The sequence below is a fragment of the Emydura macquarii genome, unplaced genomic scaffold (genome assembly GCF_026122565.2).
Source record: "Emydura macquarii macquarii isolate MOO-44397 ecotype Brisbane River unplaced genomic scaffold, CSIRO-AGI_Emac_v2 contig_968, whole genome shotgun sequence".
In the NCBI taxonomy this organism is placed as follows: domain Eukaryota; kingdom Metazoa; phylum Chordata; order Testudines; family Chelidae; genus Emydura; species Emydura macquarii.
Genome location: NW_027131105.1, coordinates 20,488,435 through 20,508,872, shown reverse-complemented (window position 1 = coordinate 20,508,872; position 20,438 = coordinate 20,488,435). Strand labels below are relative to the sequence as shown.

Sequence of the window (20,438 nt, the reverse complement as noted above, 5' to 3'; positions counted from 1 at the left end):
GAGTTTTTGTGGCAAAAAAGGATGTTGATCAATGTTTTTGTTTTTAATAGGTTGTGAATTTAGCCAGAAATCTGATATATTTTGGTTTCTACAACTTCTGTGACCTCTTAAGACTAACCAAAATCCTCCTGGCTATATTAGACTGCGTGCATATTGCTACTATCTTCCCCATTACGAAAATGGCAAAAGGAGAAGAAAGTAAAGGTAAGACTGAAAAAAATGATATGGGGAGCTCCTGAGTGGGAGTGGAGGATTCTTTGGCCACACTCATTTTATCTGAGTACATGAAATGGGCATCAACATTTTCCCTTTTATCCATGGAATTCATGGTGATTGCCTCTAAAAGCTCAGCAGTCATTGGGAGGCTAGTTTAAGGGGAAGATTTCCAAAGGCACGAAAGGAGGTTAGATGCTAAACTGCCTTTTGTGTCTTTGAAAATATTCCCCTTATTTTGTATTAAGACAGTTTGTTTCTTCCTGAGATGTGAAAGGTCGCTTATCCTCTGGACTGCACTTTGAATGCACCATCTTATTCATCTTGGTTTTTTTTTTTTTACCTGCCTCTCTGAAGGGAGCAACGTGATGAGATCAATTCATGGGGTTGGAGAGCTGATGACCCAGGTTGTACTCAGAGGTGGTGGATTCTTGCCTATTACTCCACTTGCTACTGCTCCTGAGGGTAATGTCAAACAGAGTGAACCAGAGAAAGAAGATATCCTGGTAATGGACACCAAGCTGAAAATCATCGAAATACTTCAGGTAGTAGAGATGCAATGGAATAGAAAAGCTAGGTGGGGTCCCAAATCCTGTCTTGTGGTGCTTATGTTGGACACTACATTTTAACTAGGTGTTAGGGAGTACTTAGAAGGAGATGGTCCCTTTCAGTCCATTGCTGCCTGGATATTCTTCTCATGTTCAGGAGGTGTTGCAGAGGCAAACAGTTATTTCTGTGAAACACTTTTTGTACACCACTCTGGCAGAGATTATTTTCTGGATGGTAGTTGCCAATTGTGCACACGGGTGAGTCGCAGTTGAAATAATATGATGGAACTTTTTATCTTTAGAAACTGTCTTTCTGGCACAGCAGGTACTCAGACACTTATCATGATATTTATCCGTTACTAATTTTTTAAAGGGCTGGGCTGCCTCAAGAGAATAGTTTATATTGCCCTGGCCTGCCTCGTCAAGCAACTTCTTCTAATTTTCTGGGGTGACTTCTTGTGGGTGATTAGGTATATTGCCTTAGTTTGGTAACTCTACAACAGAGGAAATGTCCTGAATACAAAGTAAAATACACTGAAGTTAATCCATCTTCTTTACCCTAATATTCTTTGCACACATCCCTTCCCCCTTCCCGCTTTATGTCTGACTCTGGGATGGTCACTATATTTTCTTAACACTCTTGATTATAAGCCACTGATGACGTTGGTTTAGTTGATTTTAGCCTCCCTTCCCCAGGCATAATGTGGCAATGGTAACGCTCCAAAAGTGAGCAAATGCCCTTTACAGACAGAAAGGAGACCATCATCATCATCCCCCCCACGGCGGTGATTTTACAGTCTAACTCACATAGGCCTAAATGCTGCTGGTAACCTCTACTGGGTAAAAGTAGGCCAAACAGCAGTAAAGCCACACATAAAGAGTTTTTGCTGAGTTTGCTTGTGCTGCTGGTGGTCATCTGTGCAGCTAGGTGAAGGACTAGTTTTGTGCTTATATGCAAGAAACAAACAGTGTATGTAGAAGGCTTGTTTCATTTTATCCCACTGCACCACAATTTATAAAGCTGATTAAAAATAAATATTTTTATGGGTTGGAATGGGGTGTTCAGTGGTAGATTCTTTTGTTACTTTAGACAACATGATTGAAAAACATGGATGGCAAAATTTGACACCAATTTTGCAAGAATTGTTAAAGCAGAGTAATCTATCGGACGTGATCAGAAAGATGCTGTTTGTCAGAACAGGGAAATTATAAACTGAGTTAAATTTAATAAAAATTGAATAGGATTCTTCAATAAAATATATGATTATCCCGGAAAGTAGATTACTTGTAATTCAAATCTTGGGATAGACAGTTTAGATGTCCAGACTCAAAACTAGTCTATTAATTTATGGGAGCTAATTTTTAAAAGGTGGGGTTTTCTTTTTTAGAGAATAATTTTATCAAGTGATGGAGGGTTTAAAACATTCCAAAAGGTAAAAGGAGAGATTTTTGTCCTTTGTTTATCACTTACTTTTCCCTAAAGTATAAACTGTAAAAAGGGGAAGGGAAAAATCAAGGAAAATGTGTCCAGGCCTTTGCAGATTTATTGATGACTAAACAATTGCGAGGACGTACATTTAAGGTTTTAAAACTGGAATTTATTAAACATGGGGCAAATGGAACAATATTCTTCCCTGCCAAAATACATGATTAATGGTGAAAATAAATATATCTTCTTATGTTGGGATGATGTGAGACATTCTTCAAGTGGTACATCTTGCCCCAAGAGACCAGTAGTACCATTATAATGTTGCAAAACTGAATATCAAAGTTCATGTTTCCCTGAGTTTCCATTAGTACTGACTAAACTCTTAACCAATGACCCTGTTACGGTATATATTTTATTATAATGCTATGACGTGTCTGTAGGGGAAGGATGGTACATGATTAGGACACTATCCTGAGTCTCAGAAGAGCTGGGTTCAATTCCCTGCTCTGCTTTAAGCTTCCAGTATGACCTTTGGCAAGTCAGTTAGGCCCAGATTTTTAAAGCTATTTCAGCGATGTGGTGCCCAGTATCAGAACTGATTTAGGAGACGAAATCTCATTTTCAAAAGGGATTTCTGTATTTATGAGTCTCAATTCCATTGGCTGTTGATGGGATTTAGATTAAGTGCCTATGTATCACAGGGGTGTTGTGAAGATAAATACATTAGATTGTCAAGAACTCAGAGATACTGTGGTGATGGGGGGGCATAGAAGTACTCATTACATCTTTCTTAATTAGATATTTTTGCATTCATGGTTCTTTAAATTGACCTTATACATGTGGTTATGTTTGTACTAGAACCTTTTAAAATAAAAAAAACCCAAAGTACTGAATTTTGGATTATTTTAAAAGGGTAGTTTAGTGCCTTCCTCTCCCTTCATAGTAAAGTCTGCAGTTTTCTGAATATTTGGATCTCGGATATTTGTTTACACACAGTGCAGAGTTAGTCTTGAGAAGTATAGAGACGTGATGTTAAAATAACATGTCTATTTCCATTTTCTTAAACTTTGAATCATCAGTTTATTTTGAATGTGAGGTTGGATTACAGAATCTCGTGCCTACTGTGTATATTTAAACGCGAGTTTGATGAAAGCAATGCTCAGACCTCTGAATCACCCACTGGAAGCAGTAACCAAGAGGTGCCAACTAATGTACCAGGTTAGTTATTTCATAAAGAAGTATTTTTGTTTTCGTTTGTTTTTTTTAAAGAAATGGTGGGGAATGTGTTAATGGCTGAAGTCCTGATTCAGCAATGTACGCAAGCTCACGTTTGATTTTAGGCACATGAATGTTTCCACTGAAGTCAGGAACGTTGTTAAGTCAGGGTCTAAAGTGTGACAACTACACTGAATATTTTTCCACAGGGAGCAAAAACTAGAATTGTTGTCACTCCCTCTTGTTGCCTGTGTTAATTGTACCCATCTCAATCTCTAAGAGCATTATAAAATTCCTTTAAAATGCATTTTGAAAATTGATTTATCATGGCCCCAAACAAGGACTTGTCCTGTTATTTTCAAAGTTAAAATGACCTGCAATCTACCTGACTACACCCTTCTCCCCCAGCAAAATGGCCTCCAACCCAATCTACCACCTCCCAAAACACATTTCTAGGAAAACAGGTGAGTCTTGCAGCTTTTCCTGGAGGTCTCTAGATCTGAATTTTGGTAGACCAAGGTAGGAAAGAAGTTACACAACGCAGGGCCCCTCACCAGGAACATTTTGCTGCCAGGTCACTTCTGACTAAAACAGGATGCTGAAAACGTTTGCCCCTTAGAAGTTGCTTACTGCTGTGATATCACCTGGGGGAGAGGTGATATCCTGTAGCCAGGATCTGAATAACTTAGGGCTTTAGAAGACTTAGGGCTTGTTCACACTTACCCAGAAATTCGGCGGCAGTTGACGGGAGTTACACAAACTACGCAGAGTGGTTTGCGTAACTCCTGTCGACTGCTTCTGCGCACTGTTCACATACGCTAGTTGAGGAGGTGGACTTAAGTCGACTCTCATCGATTGAGCGGTCAGTGAGACCCGCTCAATCGATCATGAAAGATCGATCTGGCGGTGGCGATTTTGCCACCGCCAGTGTAAATATAGCCTTAAACTAAGTGTTTATATTTGATCTGTGTGACTTCTTGTGCTGAGAATGGGATGTTTTTAAATCAACCGGAGGCTCTATTCTCTAGATGTCAAAGGGGTTTTAGGTGTGTAACTTCTCTGCATCTCAAGAGGAGAATATTTTAGAGAGAATATCAAAAATGTTTTCGTTTCCACTCCAAGGTGGGTCTGTGTAGTGTCTCCTGCTCTTGGACTATCTTGCCTAAGGACTGGAAGGTGGCATGACAGGCGTCAGGTCTGAGCTTTTGAAGTCAGGCTGTTTAGAGCTCCCTTAGAGTTGAATCAGTGCAGATCTCCCCCTTGCTGTGCCCGCTGCTCACAATCGAGAGTGATTTCAGGATCCTGTTATTATGCAGAACATAAATCTGGGGGCCAGAATTTAAGTAAGAGGTCAAGGGCTCATCTTTCAAGATGCAGAGTTCCTTCCACTCCTACTGACTTCAGTGAGAGTTAGTAATGTGTAGCACCTCATAAATCCAGCCCTGTGTGAACAAAATGGTTACCTGAGATGAGACTTGACCAGCCTCTGCAGGCAGTGGAGTGTTCTAATTGAGACATCCTCCAATTACTATGATTTTAGCCAAAATTTTCTAGTTACTTCAGTGGCTTGGTGCCAAAAAGCAGGGACTGCCAATTACTTTGTGTCTGTACCATGACTAGCACAATGGGACCTAGACCTTACCGAGCCTTCCAGGTACTCTGAGTCAGAAAAAGTAAGATTGGGGAACAGCATAGGGGGGGGGAAAGCCTTCAATATTTATTTCCCAGGAAGCAGCATCCAACCGAGAAACTTACTAAGAATATAACAGACATTATTTGCCTCTCATCTTTTTTTTTCTTCTTCTGGGGTTGTAATTATTGTTAACCTGCTGGCACACAAACCATTTCTTATGAAGGGCAAAGGCATTTGCGTCTATTGATCCATGATGATGATGGTGTTAGAAAGTGACTCCTATCATCAAGGACTTAGTTGCTTAATGCTGTCATTTAATAATGGAAGTGCAGAGCTTTTGCTGGGGTCGCTGGTGGCCCATCAAGTCAGATGTGAATTCCTATCAATGCCTTGCAGTTATTGAAAGTATAAGCTAAATTTGGTAATGGAGGAAGAAACATGGATATGTGTGAAGTGGATCTGTAGTTTAATTGGTGAATAGAGAACATATTAAGAAATGTATTGCCTTATGTTAATTTCTCAGACATCATCAGTCAACTCTCAGCATCCTTTTCAGTTCATACTGGTCCACTCTGCTACATTTTGTGTTACCATTAACTATTTAAGATGTCTTTTGGCTGCCAAAACAGCTACAGTTTGTATCTCTGACACAATAATCTTACCTGCCTATTTCTACTTTTCAGGAGCCCTAGACTTTGAACATATTGAAGAACAAGCTGAAGGGATCTTTGGTGGAAGGAAAGTATCTCTTCATTAGTAGTTCTGTGGTCATAGTTGCTTGAAAACTTTTGTTTTGACAGAATATCTCTGATGGAACTTAATGCTCTTATCCAAAGAGGAATTTTTAAATATTATTGTTCACTAACAGAAGTACAGTAGAACCTCAGAGTTAAACACCAGAGTTATGAACTGACCAGTCAACCACACACCTCATTTGGAACTGGATGTACACAATCAGGCAGCAGTAGAGACAAAAAAAGAGCAAATATAGTACAGGACTGTGTTAAATGTCAACTACAAAGAAAAAAAGGGAGGGGGGGAGCAGTATTTTTCTTCTGCATGGTCAAGTTTCAAAGCTGTAGTAAGTCCATGTTCAATTATAAACTTTTGAAAGAACAACCATAATGTTTTGTTCAGAGTTACGAACATTTCAAAGTTGCAAACAACCTCCACTCCTGAGGTGTTTGTAACTCTGAGCTTCTACTGTAAATGTTTAAATTTCTGTTTTTTACATTTTAATTGCATCTAGGCGTAGCAGTTTCTGGAATTCTATCAGACTCTAAAAGTAACCATGCTTGTTTCCTACATATGATCCACCTAGCCCACTTCCTTATGGTTTGATTTCTCGCAGTAAGGCTCTTCTGTTTGTTATATAGCTTGGAGTTTAAGTGCCAGTGTACTCCACAGTATGAAGCTTAAGGTTTTTAGTTTTGCATCCCCAGTAACAGAATGAGTGTTCCCGTCACCTTTTAAAACCTAAGTTTGTACACTTGATGGAGTACAAAATCCATTGAATATAAAGGAGCACTCTCGATTTAACAGTAATGCCCTCTAGTATTGAAAGCCAAGAAGTCATCGAGCTAAAGCTTTTCCTCAGCTAGGAAAGTAAAGAAATGAAAAACCGGGGATTTCTCAAAGTAAAAGATTGACTGACTGTGAAAATTCTGGTTCTACTGATATTTTGGCCATGATCAACTAATTGCATGTGTAGAGCATTCAGAACAGAACACGCAGGACTTCAGTACCTTGTGTTTCATTTAGCAATGACTAGTAATATTGCTTATATTCTCTCTTCAAGTCTCCTTGAGGGCAGATCAGTGATAAACTGGAACACTTGAGCAGATCTGACATTCCATCCAACAGAGGCCAGTGCTATACAAACCACTGTTGTTCCTAACTTGTTCAAAGCCAATGGAAAATAAGAGCCCAAGATTGCTCTCGTTTTTATGCGGTTTCTGTAGCAAAATTATAACTGGAGTAAAATGCAGTTGTGATAATACCCTGTCTACAAAAAATTGTTTTATTGTTTTATTAAGGTAGGGAAGACGGTAGTTTACTCTGCATTTTGTTCTTTTCAGTGAAGAGAATACCCCATTAGATTTGGATGATCATGGCGGCAGGACTTTCCTTAGAGTTTTGCTTCACTTAACGATGCACGATTACCCTCCACTGGTGTCGGGGGCACTTCAGCTACTATTCAGGCATTTTAGTCAGAGACAAGAAGTTCTTCAAGCTTTTAAACAGGTATGTGTGGCTGTTACATATATTTCCCCTTTCTGCATGCCTGGATTGCAAGTTTAAAACCTCTGTGCAACTAATGGATTGCATTCATGTAAGGTTCAACTGCTTGTTACCAGCCAAGATGTTGACAACTACAAGCAGATAAAACAAGATTTGGACCAACTGAGGTCGATAGTGGAAAAATCAGAACTTTGGGTATACAAAGGCCAGGGTCCTGATGAGACTGTGGATGGCGCACTGGGTGAAAATGAGCACAAGAAAAAGGAGGTAAGTACTTGCATCTTGGTAGTCAATTATGTGAACTATTGAAATATCCATTAGTGTAAATAATGTCCACCATATACGAGAAGCATCATGTTGTAGTTCTTGTAAGTACATGCTTGGGAGCATACTGCACGCTTCTGTGTGCTCCTCTTTGGAGCCGTTTAATTTTGTGTTTTTTTTTGGTACTTCTGTTAAATGTTTTGCAAGTGTAATGTAAGGTTTTTCTTTTAAATAATAGGACACTGTATTTATACTAACATTCATTAGTGAGCAACTACTAAACAAATGTAAGATTTGTGAAAATGTCTCATTGACCGCACGAACTATTGCATCCTGTTAAGATGTGAAAATTCCCAGAATACATTTTTAGTTTGCCACTAAAGTTTTTGAGAATCCCCTGTGAGCTGTTGAGCTTTTCAGAGTTAACTGACAGCACAACGTTCAACAAACCTAACGTATTTAGGTGCTTTGGCTACGCCTAAAGTGGTTATGCTTTCTTGGTGTGTGTCTGTCTGTCGACTTCAGGCATTTAACAGCGCTCTAAGATGCAGCCAGGTGGTGGTGATGGGAGTAGCAGCAAGTGGATGTGAATAGTTGTTGTTAATGGTCGGTGAGAATAACTCACTCATTGTCTTTCATACAGATAGAACCCAAATATGCTTTACAGAATTAATATAATTACAGTTAAATACTAGCGGAGAGAGAGAAATTAAGAGCTCTGTTGTGGGGAATGGATGATTGCAGACAGCATGCAACAACAAATAGAGGGTCTAGGATGTTACTGTTGGTAAAAACATCCTACCTCTGTACTTTGGCAGAGGGATTAGTGTGACCTAGCAGAAAAACACTGTTTAATACCCTCAATCTTGTCATACCCTACAACTGTAATTTTGGTCTTTGTAGATTCAGTTTAATACCCATATTTCTGAGTCATAGGAGCTATCGAAAAATACTCTAAGCAATTAATAGATAATTGTTTTTGCCACTAGGAAGGCCACAGCAAGTCACAAAAACATGAAAGTACTAGCAGCTATAATTACCGGGTGGTGAAGGAGGTAAGACTTGGTTTCTTGCTAATTGAATTGAAGTATAAACTAATGGTGCAACTCAGATTTTAGTTTGAATTAGAAAAAACAGGAAAAACTGAGTCAGATTTACATTATGAAAACTACTTGAAGAGCACTAATTTTCTGAGTAGTATTATATCCCAAATCCAGTGAAGCATCTGGAATATAACCAGCATGAAGTGTAAGTATTTTCCACAAGAACAGATTTTGAAATTTAGTATTAATGCCTCTTATTTCAATAGAAACACAATATTTTATGGTTAAAGACGATAAAAGAAGCTGTAATGTCTGGAAAGCTCATTTAAATCTGCCCCCTTTCTTGAGGGACTTGTGCTTCAATACTTTTAAATCTAATTTACAATGAGAAGCCAGCCCATGTGTTGTGTCTCGTAAATCCTAGATTAAATGCTTTCTGTAGCAACATATTCTTATTCAAATGCCTGAATCAGTTTTAAATGGATTAGTGCATGTCTTGTTTCCCATTCACCCAGTGTCTGTCTGCTTGTCTGATATTAGATTGTGAGTTGCTCAGTTCAGGACAGTTTCCATCTTCTCTGTCTGGAAAGCACCTAGCATGTAAGGTAACTTTAAACCAAAACAAAAAGTTTCAAATCCTAAAGCAAATTCCTTCTCCCAGATTTTGCTTCGGCTTAGCAAGCTCTGTGTTCAGGAAAGTGCTTCGGTCAGGAAAAGCCGGAAGCAGCAGCAGAGATTGCTGCGGAACATGGGCGCTCACACTGTGGTTCTGGAGCTGCTGCAGATTCCATATGAGAAGGTGGGTTTTGCACACAGCTATTTCCTTACTTTACAGTTTTGCTGACCAATATTAATAGCTCCCTGAGATTGCCCTAAACCTTCGTTCTTTCAGTTATCTTTGGCATCAAAGAAGCTATTGTAAATATTCATGTCTCTTCAGGAATAATTTATGGCTATATAAGTATTTGATTAAATGTGAAACTCCTGATGAGAATAAAAAGGATTCTAAACTAATTGCTGAAGCACCAACTTTGTCTATTGTAGTTAATCAGACTGAAGGTTCATCTGTAGTGGGGCACTCAAGAAAGTTCATCCACATTAACTAAAGGTGTGAATTTGAAATGGATTAGTTAAACTGAATTAAACCCTTGTATGGACACTCTCATTAAGAATTAAAGTGGCCTTAATTTGGTTTATCTTTAATTCTGAATGCGTGTGTCCACACAGGGGTTTAATGCAGTTTAACTAATCCACTTTAAATTCACATCTTTAGTTAATTCAGATTAATTTTCCTGAGCATCCCTGGGTAGCCAAGCCCTGTGGCTTTGACTTCACTGCCAAAACCAGGTAGGTGTTCACTGCAGGATAACTAACACACATTAGATTCCCCTGTAAAATCCTAGTGGAGCCAAGGAGTTGTAATTCTTGTAGTTAAGCCATGGGGAGGAATATAGTGTTGTTCTCACCTCACTATCTTGTGGTAAAAACTACAGCAACCAGTCTCCGGAGGGATTTGCAGTCAGATTGCTAACAAATGGTAGTTATCCCATGGTCAAAAAACCACCTTTCTAGAAGTGAAGGCATAGCCTTAGGATTGCAAGCTGTTCCCTCAGACAATACGGGTAATTTCAGCACACATTGTAAATAGCAGTTAGCTTTCTGGTGCAACGGTGAGTGAGTATAGAGCAGGCTCAGCCTCAGCCATCAGGGAGTGACCTGCACAATCAAGCAGGTGACTGGAGTTCTAGTCACAGCGTATAACACTGTAACTTCCCGTCACATTCAGCCACTCTGCTTAGCTGCTGGCTAAAATATTTCTTCCTGGCTCCTCCCAGTGACTGGAGGTATGACGGGAATTAATGCCATGATTTGAGGCATTTCTTGGTATTGGAGGATGACAGGTTGCCAGAGAGAGAGATGAATGGCTTCTGAGAGATGGGAGATATAGAATGGAAGTGGGCTTGCAAATCTTGCCCAGTTTGGGGGTTATTTTGTTTACATTTTCCCTTGGAAAAAATGAGAGCATTAACTGTGTGACTTGTGGAACAAGCTGGAGAATGAAAAATGGATGAAACCCCCTATACTCAAAGCAGCATGAGCTCTAGCATTATAACTTTCCCTGCTATCCTAGAACCATAGACAAGTACTTGTACTCAACCTGGCTGAGGAAATAAGTTGGTCTCCTGGGCCTCTCTGCTGAGCCTGCTCTTTATGCTGCTGATAGGGGTTTGTGAGATGAACCATGACCTCCTACCGCAAACATTTCAAGCAGGGCACTGACCACCTGTTGGGTGCCAAATGCTTTTATCGAAGAAAGATGGTTCATTTTATTGCATTGACTGTCTGTTACTCACCGCTGAGGTGCATTTATGGGTCAGTTAAGTCGCAGACATGGCTGCACCTTTTCAGCTCTTCTGCTACTCTTACTGCCAGGTCCAGTTCTGATGCAAGACTGATTCTAAACTCTGAAGAAAAACTGCCAGGAACCACCATTTCTGTGTAACCGCTCTAAACTAGGTTAATCTGATTTTGCCTTCTTTTCCCGCTTCATAGTCTTTTAATAAAACAAAACAAAAAAAGGGGTCCTTAACAGTGGCCATACATGTTAACTCACATTATAATGCTAAGCTGGTGCTGTAGGACAGCGGTTCTCAACCTTTCCAGAATAATGCACCCCTTTCAGGAGTCTGAGTTATCTTGCGTAGCCCCAGTTTATCTCACTTAAAAAATACTTTCTTACAAAATCAGACATAAAAATACAAAAGTATCATAGCACACTGACTGAAAAATGGCTTTCTTTCTCATTTTTTACCATATATTTTTGAAATAAATCAACTGGAATATAAACATGGTACTTACATTTCAGTGTAGAGTATGTAGAGCAGTATAAACAAGTCGTTATCTATACGAAATTTTAGTTTGTGCTGACTCCACTCGTGCTTTTTATGTAGCCTATTGTAAAACTAGGCAAATAACTAGATGAGTTGATGTATCTCCGAAAGACCTCTCCGTACCGCTGGGGTTATGTGGTCCCCTGGCAGAGAACCACTACTTTAGGAGACGTGCTGTGACGTCTCACTGGCCAAGTCTACACTGCATCTGGGAGCAAGCCTCCCAGCCCAGGTCCCTGTTAGTAGGGCTCGCACTAGTATGCTAAAAATAGCTGAGTAGACGTTGCTCTGATGTTGAGTCTCAGCTCCAGTCTGAGCCGCAAGCCCATCCTCCCCCGCATTCCCTCTACCAGGGGCTTAAGAGCCTGAGTCACAATGCCTTCACAGCTATTCTTAGCACATTCATGTGAGCCCTGCTGTCAGAGTCTGTGGACCTGGGCTGGGAAACTAACTCCCAGATGCAGTGTAGACCTACCCACAGGTGCATCTCACTTGAAAATATGTGAAATCACCTTTAAAAGAGAAGCATACAGAGACCGAGTTTCCTAGCCTCATTAATACCAGCAAAGAATTAACACCCTAGAATTGAGTATACCAGCTTCCTATTTCCACCTGCTTTGGAGGACTTGCTGTAGTATTCTTAAGAGACACTTGAGGTCACAGACAGCAAGAGTACTTGTTCCTGTGAACAGAGACTGAATTTCGGTCTTGCATCAATATCTTTGTTTCTTCTTCACTATCACTCCAAGCCCCTTAGTGCTGAATTCCACTGTAATGCACCATGGCAATCTTCCTATGAAGTCCCAAGGTATGGGAAAGAACCTGGTGTGTGGTTTGCCCTACGTACTAGGTATGTTTGGCAGCATACAAGTAGTTAGTGTGTGTTGTTGGCAGGCTTGAATGTTGTATTTGGATCTGAAAGACGTAACTAATTCGTATTGTCTTTTGTTCTCCACAACTTTTAAAATCATAAAGCGGGTCAAGTCCCTATCTGATGTTAGTGGATTAATTTGGTTGGAGGTCTGTAGTGGATAGAGGTTTGTTGTTCTGCTGAGAAGGACGTGATTGAGAATTCTGTTGAGCAGGTGGTGTTATTGTCCCCCCAAAGGTCACCTGAATGTGAACTTTTGGATTGTTTTTAACCCCGTCTTATTTGTGTCATGCAATCACAGGCTGAAGATACAAGGATGCAGGAGATAATGAAACTTGCACATGCCTTTTTACAGAATTTCTGTGCTGGGAACCAACAGAACCAGGCATTGCTGCACAAGCACATAAATCTGTTCCTTAACCCAGGGGTAAGAAGTGATTAACTTAATACCATATTTTAGGTACTAAGAAAATGGAACAACCTGATCTCTGTCATTGCCTCTAGGCCAATTCTGTTGTAAGACTAGTTAAATGGATAGCACTTCGTTCTCATTTAATGTTGGCAGGACCAGTGTCTGGTTAGTGCACTCAGTTATAATGGAAGGGGTTGAGGTGGGTGGAGAAGTATCCCTAGTGGATACAAGTCTCTGTACTGAAATTCTGAATCCCCTGAGAAGTTCCTTCTTCTTATTCTCATGTTCCATGCAAATTCATTAATGTCCTGACTTGTGTGTGTGAATTTTTTCTTCTTTTTCCCCCTCATTAGATCCTGGAGGCAGTAACAATGCAACATATTTTCATGAACAATTTCCAGCTCTGTAGTGAGATTAATGAGCGAGTCGTTCAGCATTTTGTCCACTGTATTGAAACTCATGGCAGAAATGTCCAGTACATAAAGTTCCTGCAGACAATTGTCAAGGCGGAAGGAAAGTTCATTAAGAAGTGCCAGGATATGGTTATGGCTGAGGTGAGAGCTGCATATTTCTGTAAGCTCCTAGGCAAAAAACACATGCGGTGTTCAGTAGAAAGTGACAAATTGATTCTCTTACTGGTGAGGATGCCGAGGAAGTAATGTTCTCAACTGGGACAACGTACAAGTGATGATATGCAGCTACCATGCAGCATAAGGTTTTGTTAGGAGTACAAGCGTCTTCATCTTGCCCTTTCCCATTTGGATGGGAAGAATAATATATAGTGCATCTCAAAAGTTATCCTCCCTGGTGCCACAAAGAAAAGTGTACTTGTGTCACAGCCCTAATCAGGCTCCCCCTGCCGCACACTCACCAGGCTGCTGTGTTTGGAACCTCAGGATGGGCCCATGCACTTTTACATGTCCATTCGCCTGGAGAGGCTCCAGCACTTGTTTCTTGCTGTGGCCTCTCTGCAGAATTTTTGGGCATAGAATTTCCATCTGGATGACGGACTCTGTAGCTCAATTGCCCTAGTCCCCAGGACCAGTGCTGACACCCAAAACACTCTAGTAGCTTAAGTATGCCATTTCTCAGAGTTCCCTCCTTCTGGGTACTCTGATTTACAGTTGACCCCCTTCAGGGACACGTATACTTGCAGGAAATAGAAACAGACTTTGCAGAAGGATTTCTAAGAACAATCACTCTGTACTGTAGAGTGCAGGACACTTACAGATCTATGCAGGATAAGAAACTCTCAGATGCTCTTCTCTGCCTCAGTTACTTCACCTTCTTGAGTGTTCTTTGGGGTTTGGATCTGTGTCCTTTCAGGGTTCTAAGTCCCTCTGCTGGGCTGCACTTGGTCTCCAGCATATGGCTGCTTCTCTGAATCCTGGATTCTCTCTCTGACCTGGGTAATCAGCTTCCTTTAGCTTTGTCTGGTCTCACAGTCCATAGGTCCCATCTCCTTCCTAAAGCCTGTCCCTTTTAGTTTCCCTCTGTCAGGGTCCCTCAGTGTTTTTAAGGGGATGTGCCAACACCTCTGTCTTTGTTCCCCTTCTAGGGAAATTCCATTGCTCCTCTCCTCATTCCCTACAGCCAAACTGGGTCTCCTAAGATTCAACCATCCCACTGTTTGAAGGTGTTCCCGTTTGAATGAGAGCCATTCGGATTAATAGCTCTCCATTGTCCCTGACTTGGGAGAGACGTGTCACCAGGCCTGATAGCAGATGACAGATTCCACATACACTGAGACATTCAGTGATCCAGCAAATCGATAAAACCAACCAGAATTCACAAGTTGAACATAGGCTTCCCAACCTGTCATAAATGGGTTTGAGTCAAGGGAAGGACTGTCTTTCTCCAGTAAAATCACTTACAGAAAACAAGGGGGGGAGGGGGAGACGGGGAGGGAAAGTGTTCCCTTTTGTTAAAGTTTTCTCATTCAGCCTGTTGGGGGACTTGCTCAGATGGGGTGTCTCTTCAGTCTTAACCATCTGAAAGAGTAGGAGCCTTGATGGGTGTTGAAGTAGGAGAAGATTGTGCATCCCTAGCAATTTGTTAGAGCCGTAGTGAACTCCGGGAGGGCACAGGGTCGGGGAGGTGTGAGGAAAAGATGGAACAAATTCTCTTTAAATTAGGCTTCAAAAGATCCATCTGTTCAAAAGTGCATGTGTCTGTTTGATGATAGGATATTAATTAGCTTCTTCAGCAGGAGGAGCCATGGGATCAGAAGTTAGGGGTTTTTTTTGGTTTTGTTTTGTTTTTTAGCTTCTGGCCTTAAGATGTCCGTTTCACTGGGAGGTTTGATCATGCCTACTCCTTTGTGTGAGGGAACTCTGCCCATTGCGGAGTCCAGCCCTATGAAGTGTGCTTTGCATGGGAGTTCTGCTCTGTGCACTGTATTTGTGATAGATGCCCAGATGTCTCTGAAATCTGTATGGCAGATTTTTAAAAGTGCTCAGCAGCTCCCTTGCGTCTCAGTTGCTGTCCATCCTACTGCTCTAAATAGAGGCTGATGAACAGCTGTTTTGACAATGTGGCCCCCAGAAATCCTATAACGTCAATGGAAGTCTGCCTTCTGTGACCTAGCTATTCCTGTAACTGCCCTTTGAAAAATCATTGATGGCGTTGTGTGAGGAATGTGGAATTACCCAGCCTTGAGGTCCGACCCTCCCAGAGTTCCCGAAGGACTTGGCTCTGAACAGAATAGTGTGCCTCACGCTAACACTACAGAAAGATCAGCTGAGGCAATCTTCATGACATAACCATGGAAAAAGCACATAGAAAAGTCAGAATCTTCTTTGAAGAACCTTTATCTAACTAATGAGGAGCCAGTTAAACCGATTTTGATGTTAAAGATTTTTAAAGTGGTAGATTTCTAGGGCATAACATACTTAAAACACAGGACTAGGGAGAGATGTCATACTTGATACAGATCATCTGTGGCTGCAGAAAGAGAGAGCAAGGTACAGAGCCTTGGAGGATCTGGCGGGCTGCAGTTTCATTGAACTCATAAGTAATTACTAAACCTGACAGAGAGAGTAATATTCCAATACATAGGAAAAAATATAGTTCTAGATAATGGGGGGCCCTTCAGCCTGCTGATACATTTTGAGCAGTGGTTCTCAGCCTTTCCAGACTACTGTCACTTTGAGGAGTCTGATTTATCTTGTATACCCCCTAGTTTCACCTCACTTAAAAAAACCACTTGCTTACAAAATCAGAAATAAACGTACAAAAGGGTCATAGCACACAATTACTGAAAAATTGCTTACTTTCTCATTTTTACCATATAATTATAAAATAAATCAATTGGAATTTAAATATTATACGTGCATTTCAGTGTATAGTATATAGAGCCATATAAACAAGTCATGAAATTTTAGTTTGTACTGACTTCGCTAGTGCTTTTTATTTAGCCTGTTGTAACACTAGGCAAATATCTAGATGACTTGGTGTACCCCCTGGAAGACCTCTGCGTACCCTCAGAGGTACGTGTACCCCTGGTTGTGAACCTCTGGTTTAGAGGATGAGATTTGAGATCCTCTGAAGAAAAGTGCTATGTAAGTGGAAGGTATGCATGAATATGCATGTACCAGAAATGATCTAATTCCTGTAGAATCTCTAAATTGTGATATAACCGAATGGAACCCAAAAGACGGCTGTTCTTTTTTTGTAGCTGGTCAATGCGGGAGAAGATGTCCTTGTGTTCTACAATGACCGAGCCTCTTTCCAGACCCTGGTCCAAATGATGAGATCGGAGCGAGACAGGATGGATGAAAACAGCCCTCTGATGTACCATATCCATTTAGTAGAACTGCTTGCTGTATGCACAGAAGGCAAAAATGTCTACACAGAAATCAAATGCAACTCCCTCCTCCCATTGGATGATATTGTTAGAGTAGTAACTCATGAGGATTGCATACCTGAGGTGAAGTCTGATATTAAACATTGCCTGCCTGCATGTGTAATATATTAATTTAGTGGAGTGAGGTTTGTTTTTAATCACTCAGTTTAGCCTGGAAAAAATGGTCTTGTGAGTAAGCAATAAGGCTATGAGCCGCGAGAACTGGGATCTTTTCCTGGATCTGCTGCAGACTTTGTGATTTTTGGTGCAAGTAACTAAATCCCTCCATGCTTATTTTTAAAATGAGGATGGTTACTCTCTATGTCCCTACTTCCCAGAGTGTTCAAAGCTGAGCTCACTGATGTATGTAAGGTACTCTGCCAATGTTGAATTGAAGTGCAAATTATTAACATTATGCTGAATTCTGGCTGTAGTATTTCTGGCTCTTTCCTTTTCATTGCAGATGTCTTGCTATTGATGGGATTGGATTTCACCAATATTTAAATAAAAACAATAGTTGATGTAAATTCAGCTACACATTTTTAAAGCCGTTTTAATGTGATGATCTCGCATTGACTCAAAATGCCTGTTTTAGCTTTTTTTTTTTTTTAATGAAACATTTTGTTTTCTTCGTCTGTAGGTTAAAATTGCCTACATCAACTTCCTAAATCATTGCTATGTGGACACAGAAGTGGAAATGAAAGAGATTTACACCAGTAATCACATGTGGAAACTGTTCGAGAACTTCCTGGTTGACATCTGTCGGGTAAGGATTTCCATAGCTGGCAATGTAAATCCAAAAGAGCAAATGGGCACATTTATGGCGAGCATTAGTAGTGGTTCTGAACTGTACAAGTCAGGAAGCTCCCTACTGGCTCCTCTTATTTCAGATTTATATTTACCTACTATTCAGGCAATAGTGGGTTTTTAGTCTTTTTTGTTAATCTTTTTGTCTTAAAACAAAACAAACGCAAAAAAACCCTTGCTTCTGCTTCATATGTCTCTTTCTACTCTGCTACTGGCTTGTTCAATTCTGGCCAGGTTGTGTTGCCCCTTCCCCAACGGTATTTGATGTATTCTAGCAGGTTTAGGACAATTTTCCTGTGCTTGGTATTTATTTTGCCAGATGACTGTCTGGGATACCAAATATTTCCCCCTAGGAAAACATTACTCCTCATTCTTATCTATCATACCATATTCTTTACTCTGAGGTGTCCAGTTTTCCCCCCCCTCCAAGCATGCTATATGATGCACATTAAAAACTATAGTATAAGGCTTTGTGTGTCCCAACTATAGGAGTGATTTTGACCTACACAGACTACTATGACAGGTAGTCCATTCAGAACTAATGCCCCAAATCTCAGCAGTTACATACTCATATTTATCAGTTGAACTGATGTGTTCTAACAGAATGAATTATTTTGCAGACGTGTAACAACACCAGTGATCGGAAGCATGCTGACTCCATACTGGAGAAATATGTCACAGAAATAGTGATGAGTATAGTCACCACCTTCTTCAGCTCCCCGTTCTCTGATCAGAGCACCACTTTGCAGGTAGGGAACTGTACAACCGGTTAAGCTACTTTATTCATGAAACCACAGTAATCAGATAGAATAAAAAGAAACCAGGGGGGAGGGGAAATGAGAAAGAGGGAGTAAATATTTAAAATTGCACAGAAGTATGTATGTATGTCCTCTTAGTGTGTTACAGTTGAACACTGGCTTTCCTGTAGAAGGGATACTGTGCACTACAATGTACAGAATTCTTTCCAGTGGGTTCTATAGATCATAAAATAATACTCCATGATATTCATGATGTTCAGTGCTGTTCCTATCTCTCCATATTCGGCTTTCTGGAGGGAAATGATAAACAGCATTGCTGTGGCTGTCAGAGTGGAGCTACACTGCAAGTAGAGAGATGATAGCAGGGGTTGGTTCGTGATGATTATTCTTAATTTGTATTGCAGTAGTGCTTATTAGCCCCAGTCATCTTCCAGGAACCCATTGTTTTAGGTAATGCATGACCAGAACAAGAGGGCACTTGCTGCCCCAAAGAGCTTATAATCTTCTGACCCAGTATGGCATTCTTATGTTCTTAGGATGATAAAAGCTGGCACCACGGGCCAATTACATTCAGTCCTTGCTTTAGACAAACTGCATTTTAAGGACACTTTTTTACTTTAATTTCTCTAAAACGAATCTAACATTTAAAAAACACCTCCAACTGTGTTTTCTTTCATCATCCTGATTTAAATCTCTGGATTTGTGTGGACTTGGAGAAAGGTAGAGCATGAGACTCAATATCTTTGTAAAGTGAAAAGGAGATGGCTGTTCTTCTCTCCCATTCCCATTTCCTCCCAGTCTCTTCCTTATAGGACATGAGGCAATAGTAGCATGACAACAGCACTAACAGCAGTGCCAAGACACCTGCTGGGATAATACCTGGATCACTGCTGCAGTGACACCGTAATAATGGAGACATCCTCTTAAATAATAATAATTCTTTATGAAAGTTATAAATAGTCTTTTGGGAGGAGCATGGGGGGTGGTGTCGGGCATCCAAGTGTGTCGTCAGGTTCTTGGATGTGGTTTTCACTAAAATCTGGTACAACCTCAGATAAGCAGAAAAAACAATTCTTTAGATTGCAAAACCAGTGTGTGCAATTGAACACAACTGGCAGCAGGTTAGGAAGCACCTATTTTCCAGCTGTGGCAATAAAGGGCATTTGGGAATTTGCCTTTTTAGCTCCTCTTCAGGGAATTTCTGCTAATCATTGTGGTGTGCTAACTGGATTGCTATGGTATGTCCCACTCCAAGGAAAGTTTACATAAAACCCCCCTGCCTTTCCTTGCAATAGGTAAAGGCTTAAGATTCTGAGCTGTCCAAATACTTTCCCTCTTGCACTGAACATCAGCAGTCGCCCTTGCACACTGCTGTGTTAGATCAACTCTTGATCCACGTTTCTCAAACTAAGTGTCTTCAGCACATGGCAGAATAACCAGTTGTCAACCTGACAGTTTGCAATATTTTACATTAAACAACGAGCTTGATCCTGTCATGCTTACCGAGGCAAGAAGTCTTTAGTCAGGCAAGAAAAGTAGTCCTATTGTAGATGCTCTCATGAGTGAAATGGTTTACAGGATCATTTCAGATACGGTAAACTTGCCATCTATGTGTATGGCCTGTGAGGGACCAGTGGCAACTATCTGCACAGTAATTGGCCTGATTAGGGGTCTGAACCTTAACCTGCACCAGTGCAGGACTGAGTAAGCAGCTGTGAAGGCTAATATTCACTGCCTAATACTATTTGATTTGCTTCTCATGTGACTGTGAAGTGAAAGTTGCCATTTTAATACCAGCTTCAATGCAAATTTGTCAAAACCTTATCATGCAAAATAAGAGTGATTAATAATTAACCATGTCCCGTAGGGCTCTGTCCTTCACCCTCGCTTCCTTTCTCTCCGTGCCTTATCCCTGTGTAACCTCAGTACTTGTCATGCCTTTAATTGCCTCTCTGTGCTGGCAACTTTTGAATCTACTTCTTTACCTCAAGACTTTCCCTGTCTGCTAACTCGTGCATTGACCTTCCAGCATTTCAAACTGTCTAAACATAGCGAGACAAAGCACCTCATTTCATTCTCCCTTCCCCATTATGGGGGTGATGGTTCCACCATCCTCTGCGTTGTTCTAGGTTCCTCTCTCCTCACCCCCTCACATCCAGTCTGTTGCCAAATCTTCTTTTTCCCCAACTCATCACCAGAATCTAACTTCTCTGTCTGTTGAAACTCTTCTCCATATCCTCAGACTCTCCCACCTTAAGTATTGTAGCCT

General features: G+C 40.7%; 1 protein-coding gene across 1 annotated transcript in view; it reads left to right on the top strand.

Annotated features, from left to right (window-relative positions):
• The window catches only part of ITPR1 (inositol 1,4,5-trisphosphate receptor type 1), a 179,973-nt gene that overhangs the window by 33,822 nt on the left and 125,713 nt on the right, over positions 1-20,438 (top strand). The window contains exons 18-30 of the mRNA XM_067544403.1: positions 51-204; positions 571-758; positions 3,270-3,408; positions 5,722-5,794; positions 7,117-7,282; positions 7,376-7,546; positions 8,533-8,598; positions 9,248-9,385; positions 12,650-12,775; positions 13,114-13,314; positions 16,437-16,688; positions 17,245-17,370; positions 18,032-18,160. Coding sequence (XP_067400504.1) covers positions 51-204; positions 571-758; positions 3,270-3,408; positions 5,722-5,794; positions 7,117-7,282; positions 7,376-7,546; positions 8,533-8,598; positions 9,248-9,385; positions 12,650-12,775; positions 13,114-13,314; positions 16,437-16,688; positions 17,245-17,370; positions 18,032-18,160 — 1,929 coding nt within the window. The remainder of the gene's footprint in view (positions 1-50; positions 205-570; positions 759-3,269; positions 3,409-5,721; positions 5,795-7,116; positions 7,283-7,375; positions 7,547-8,532; positions 8,599-9,247; positions 9,386-12,649; positions 12,776-13,113; positions 13,315-16,436; positions 16,689-17,244; positions 17,371-18,031; positions 18,161-20,438) is intronic.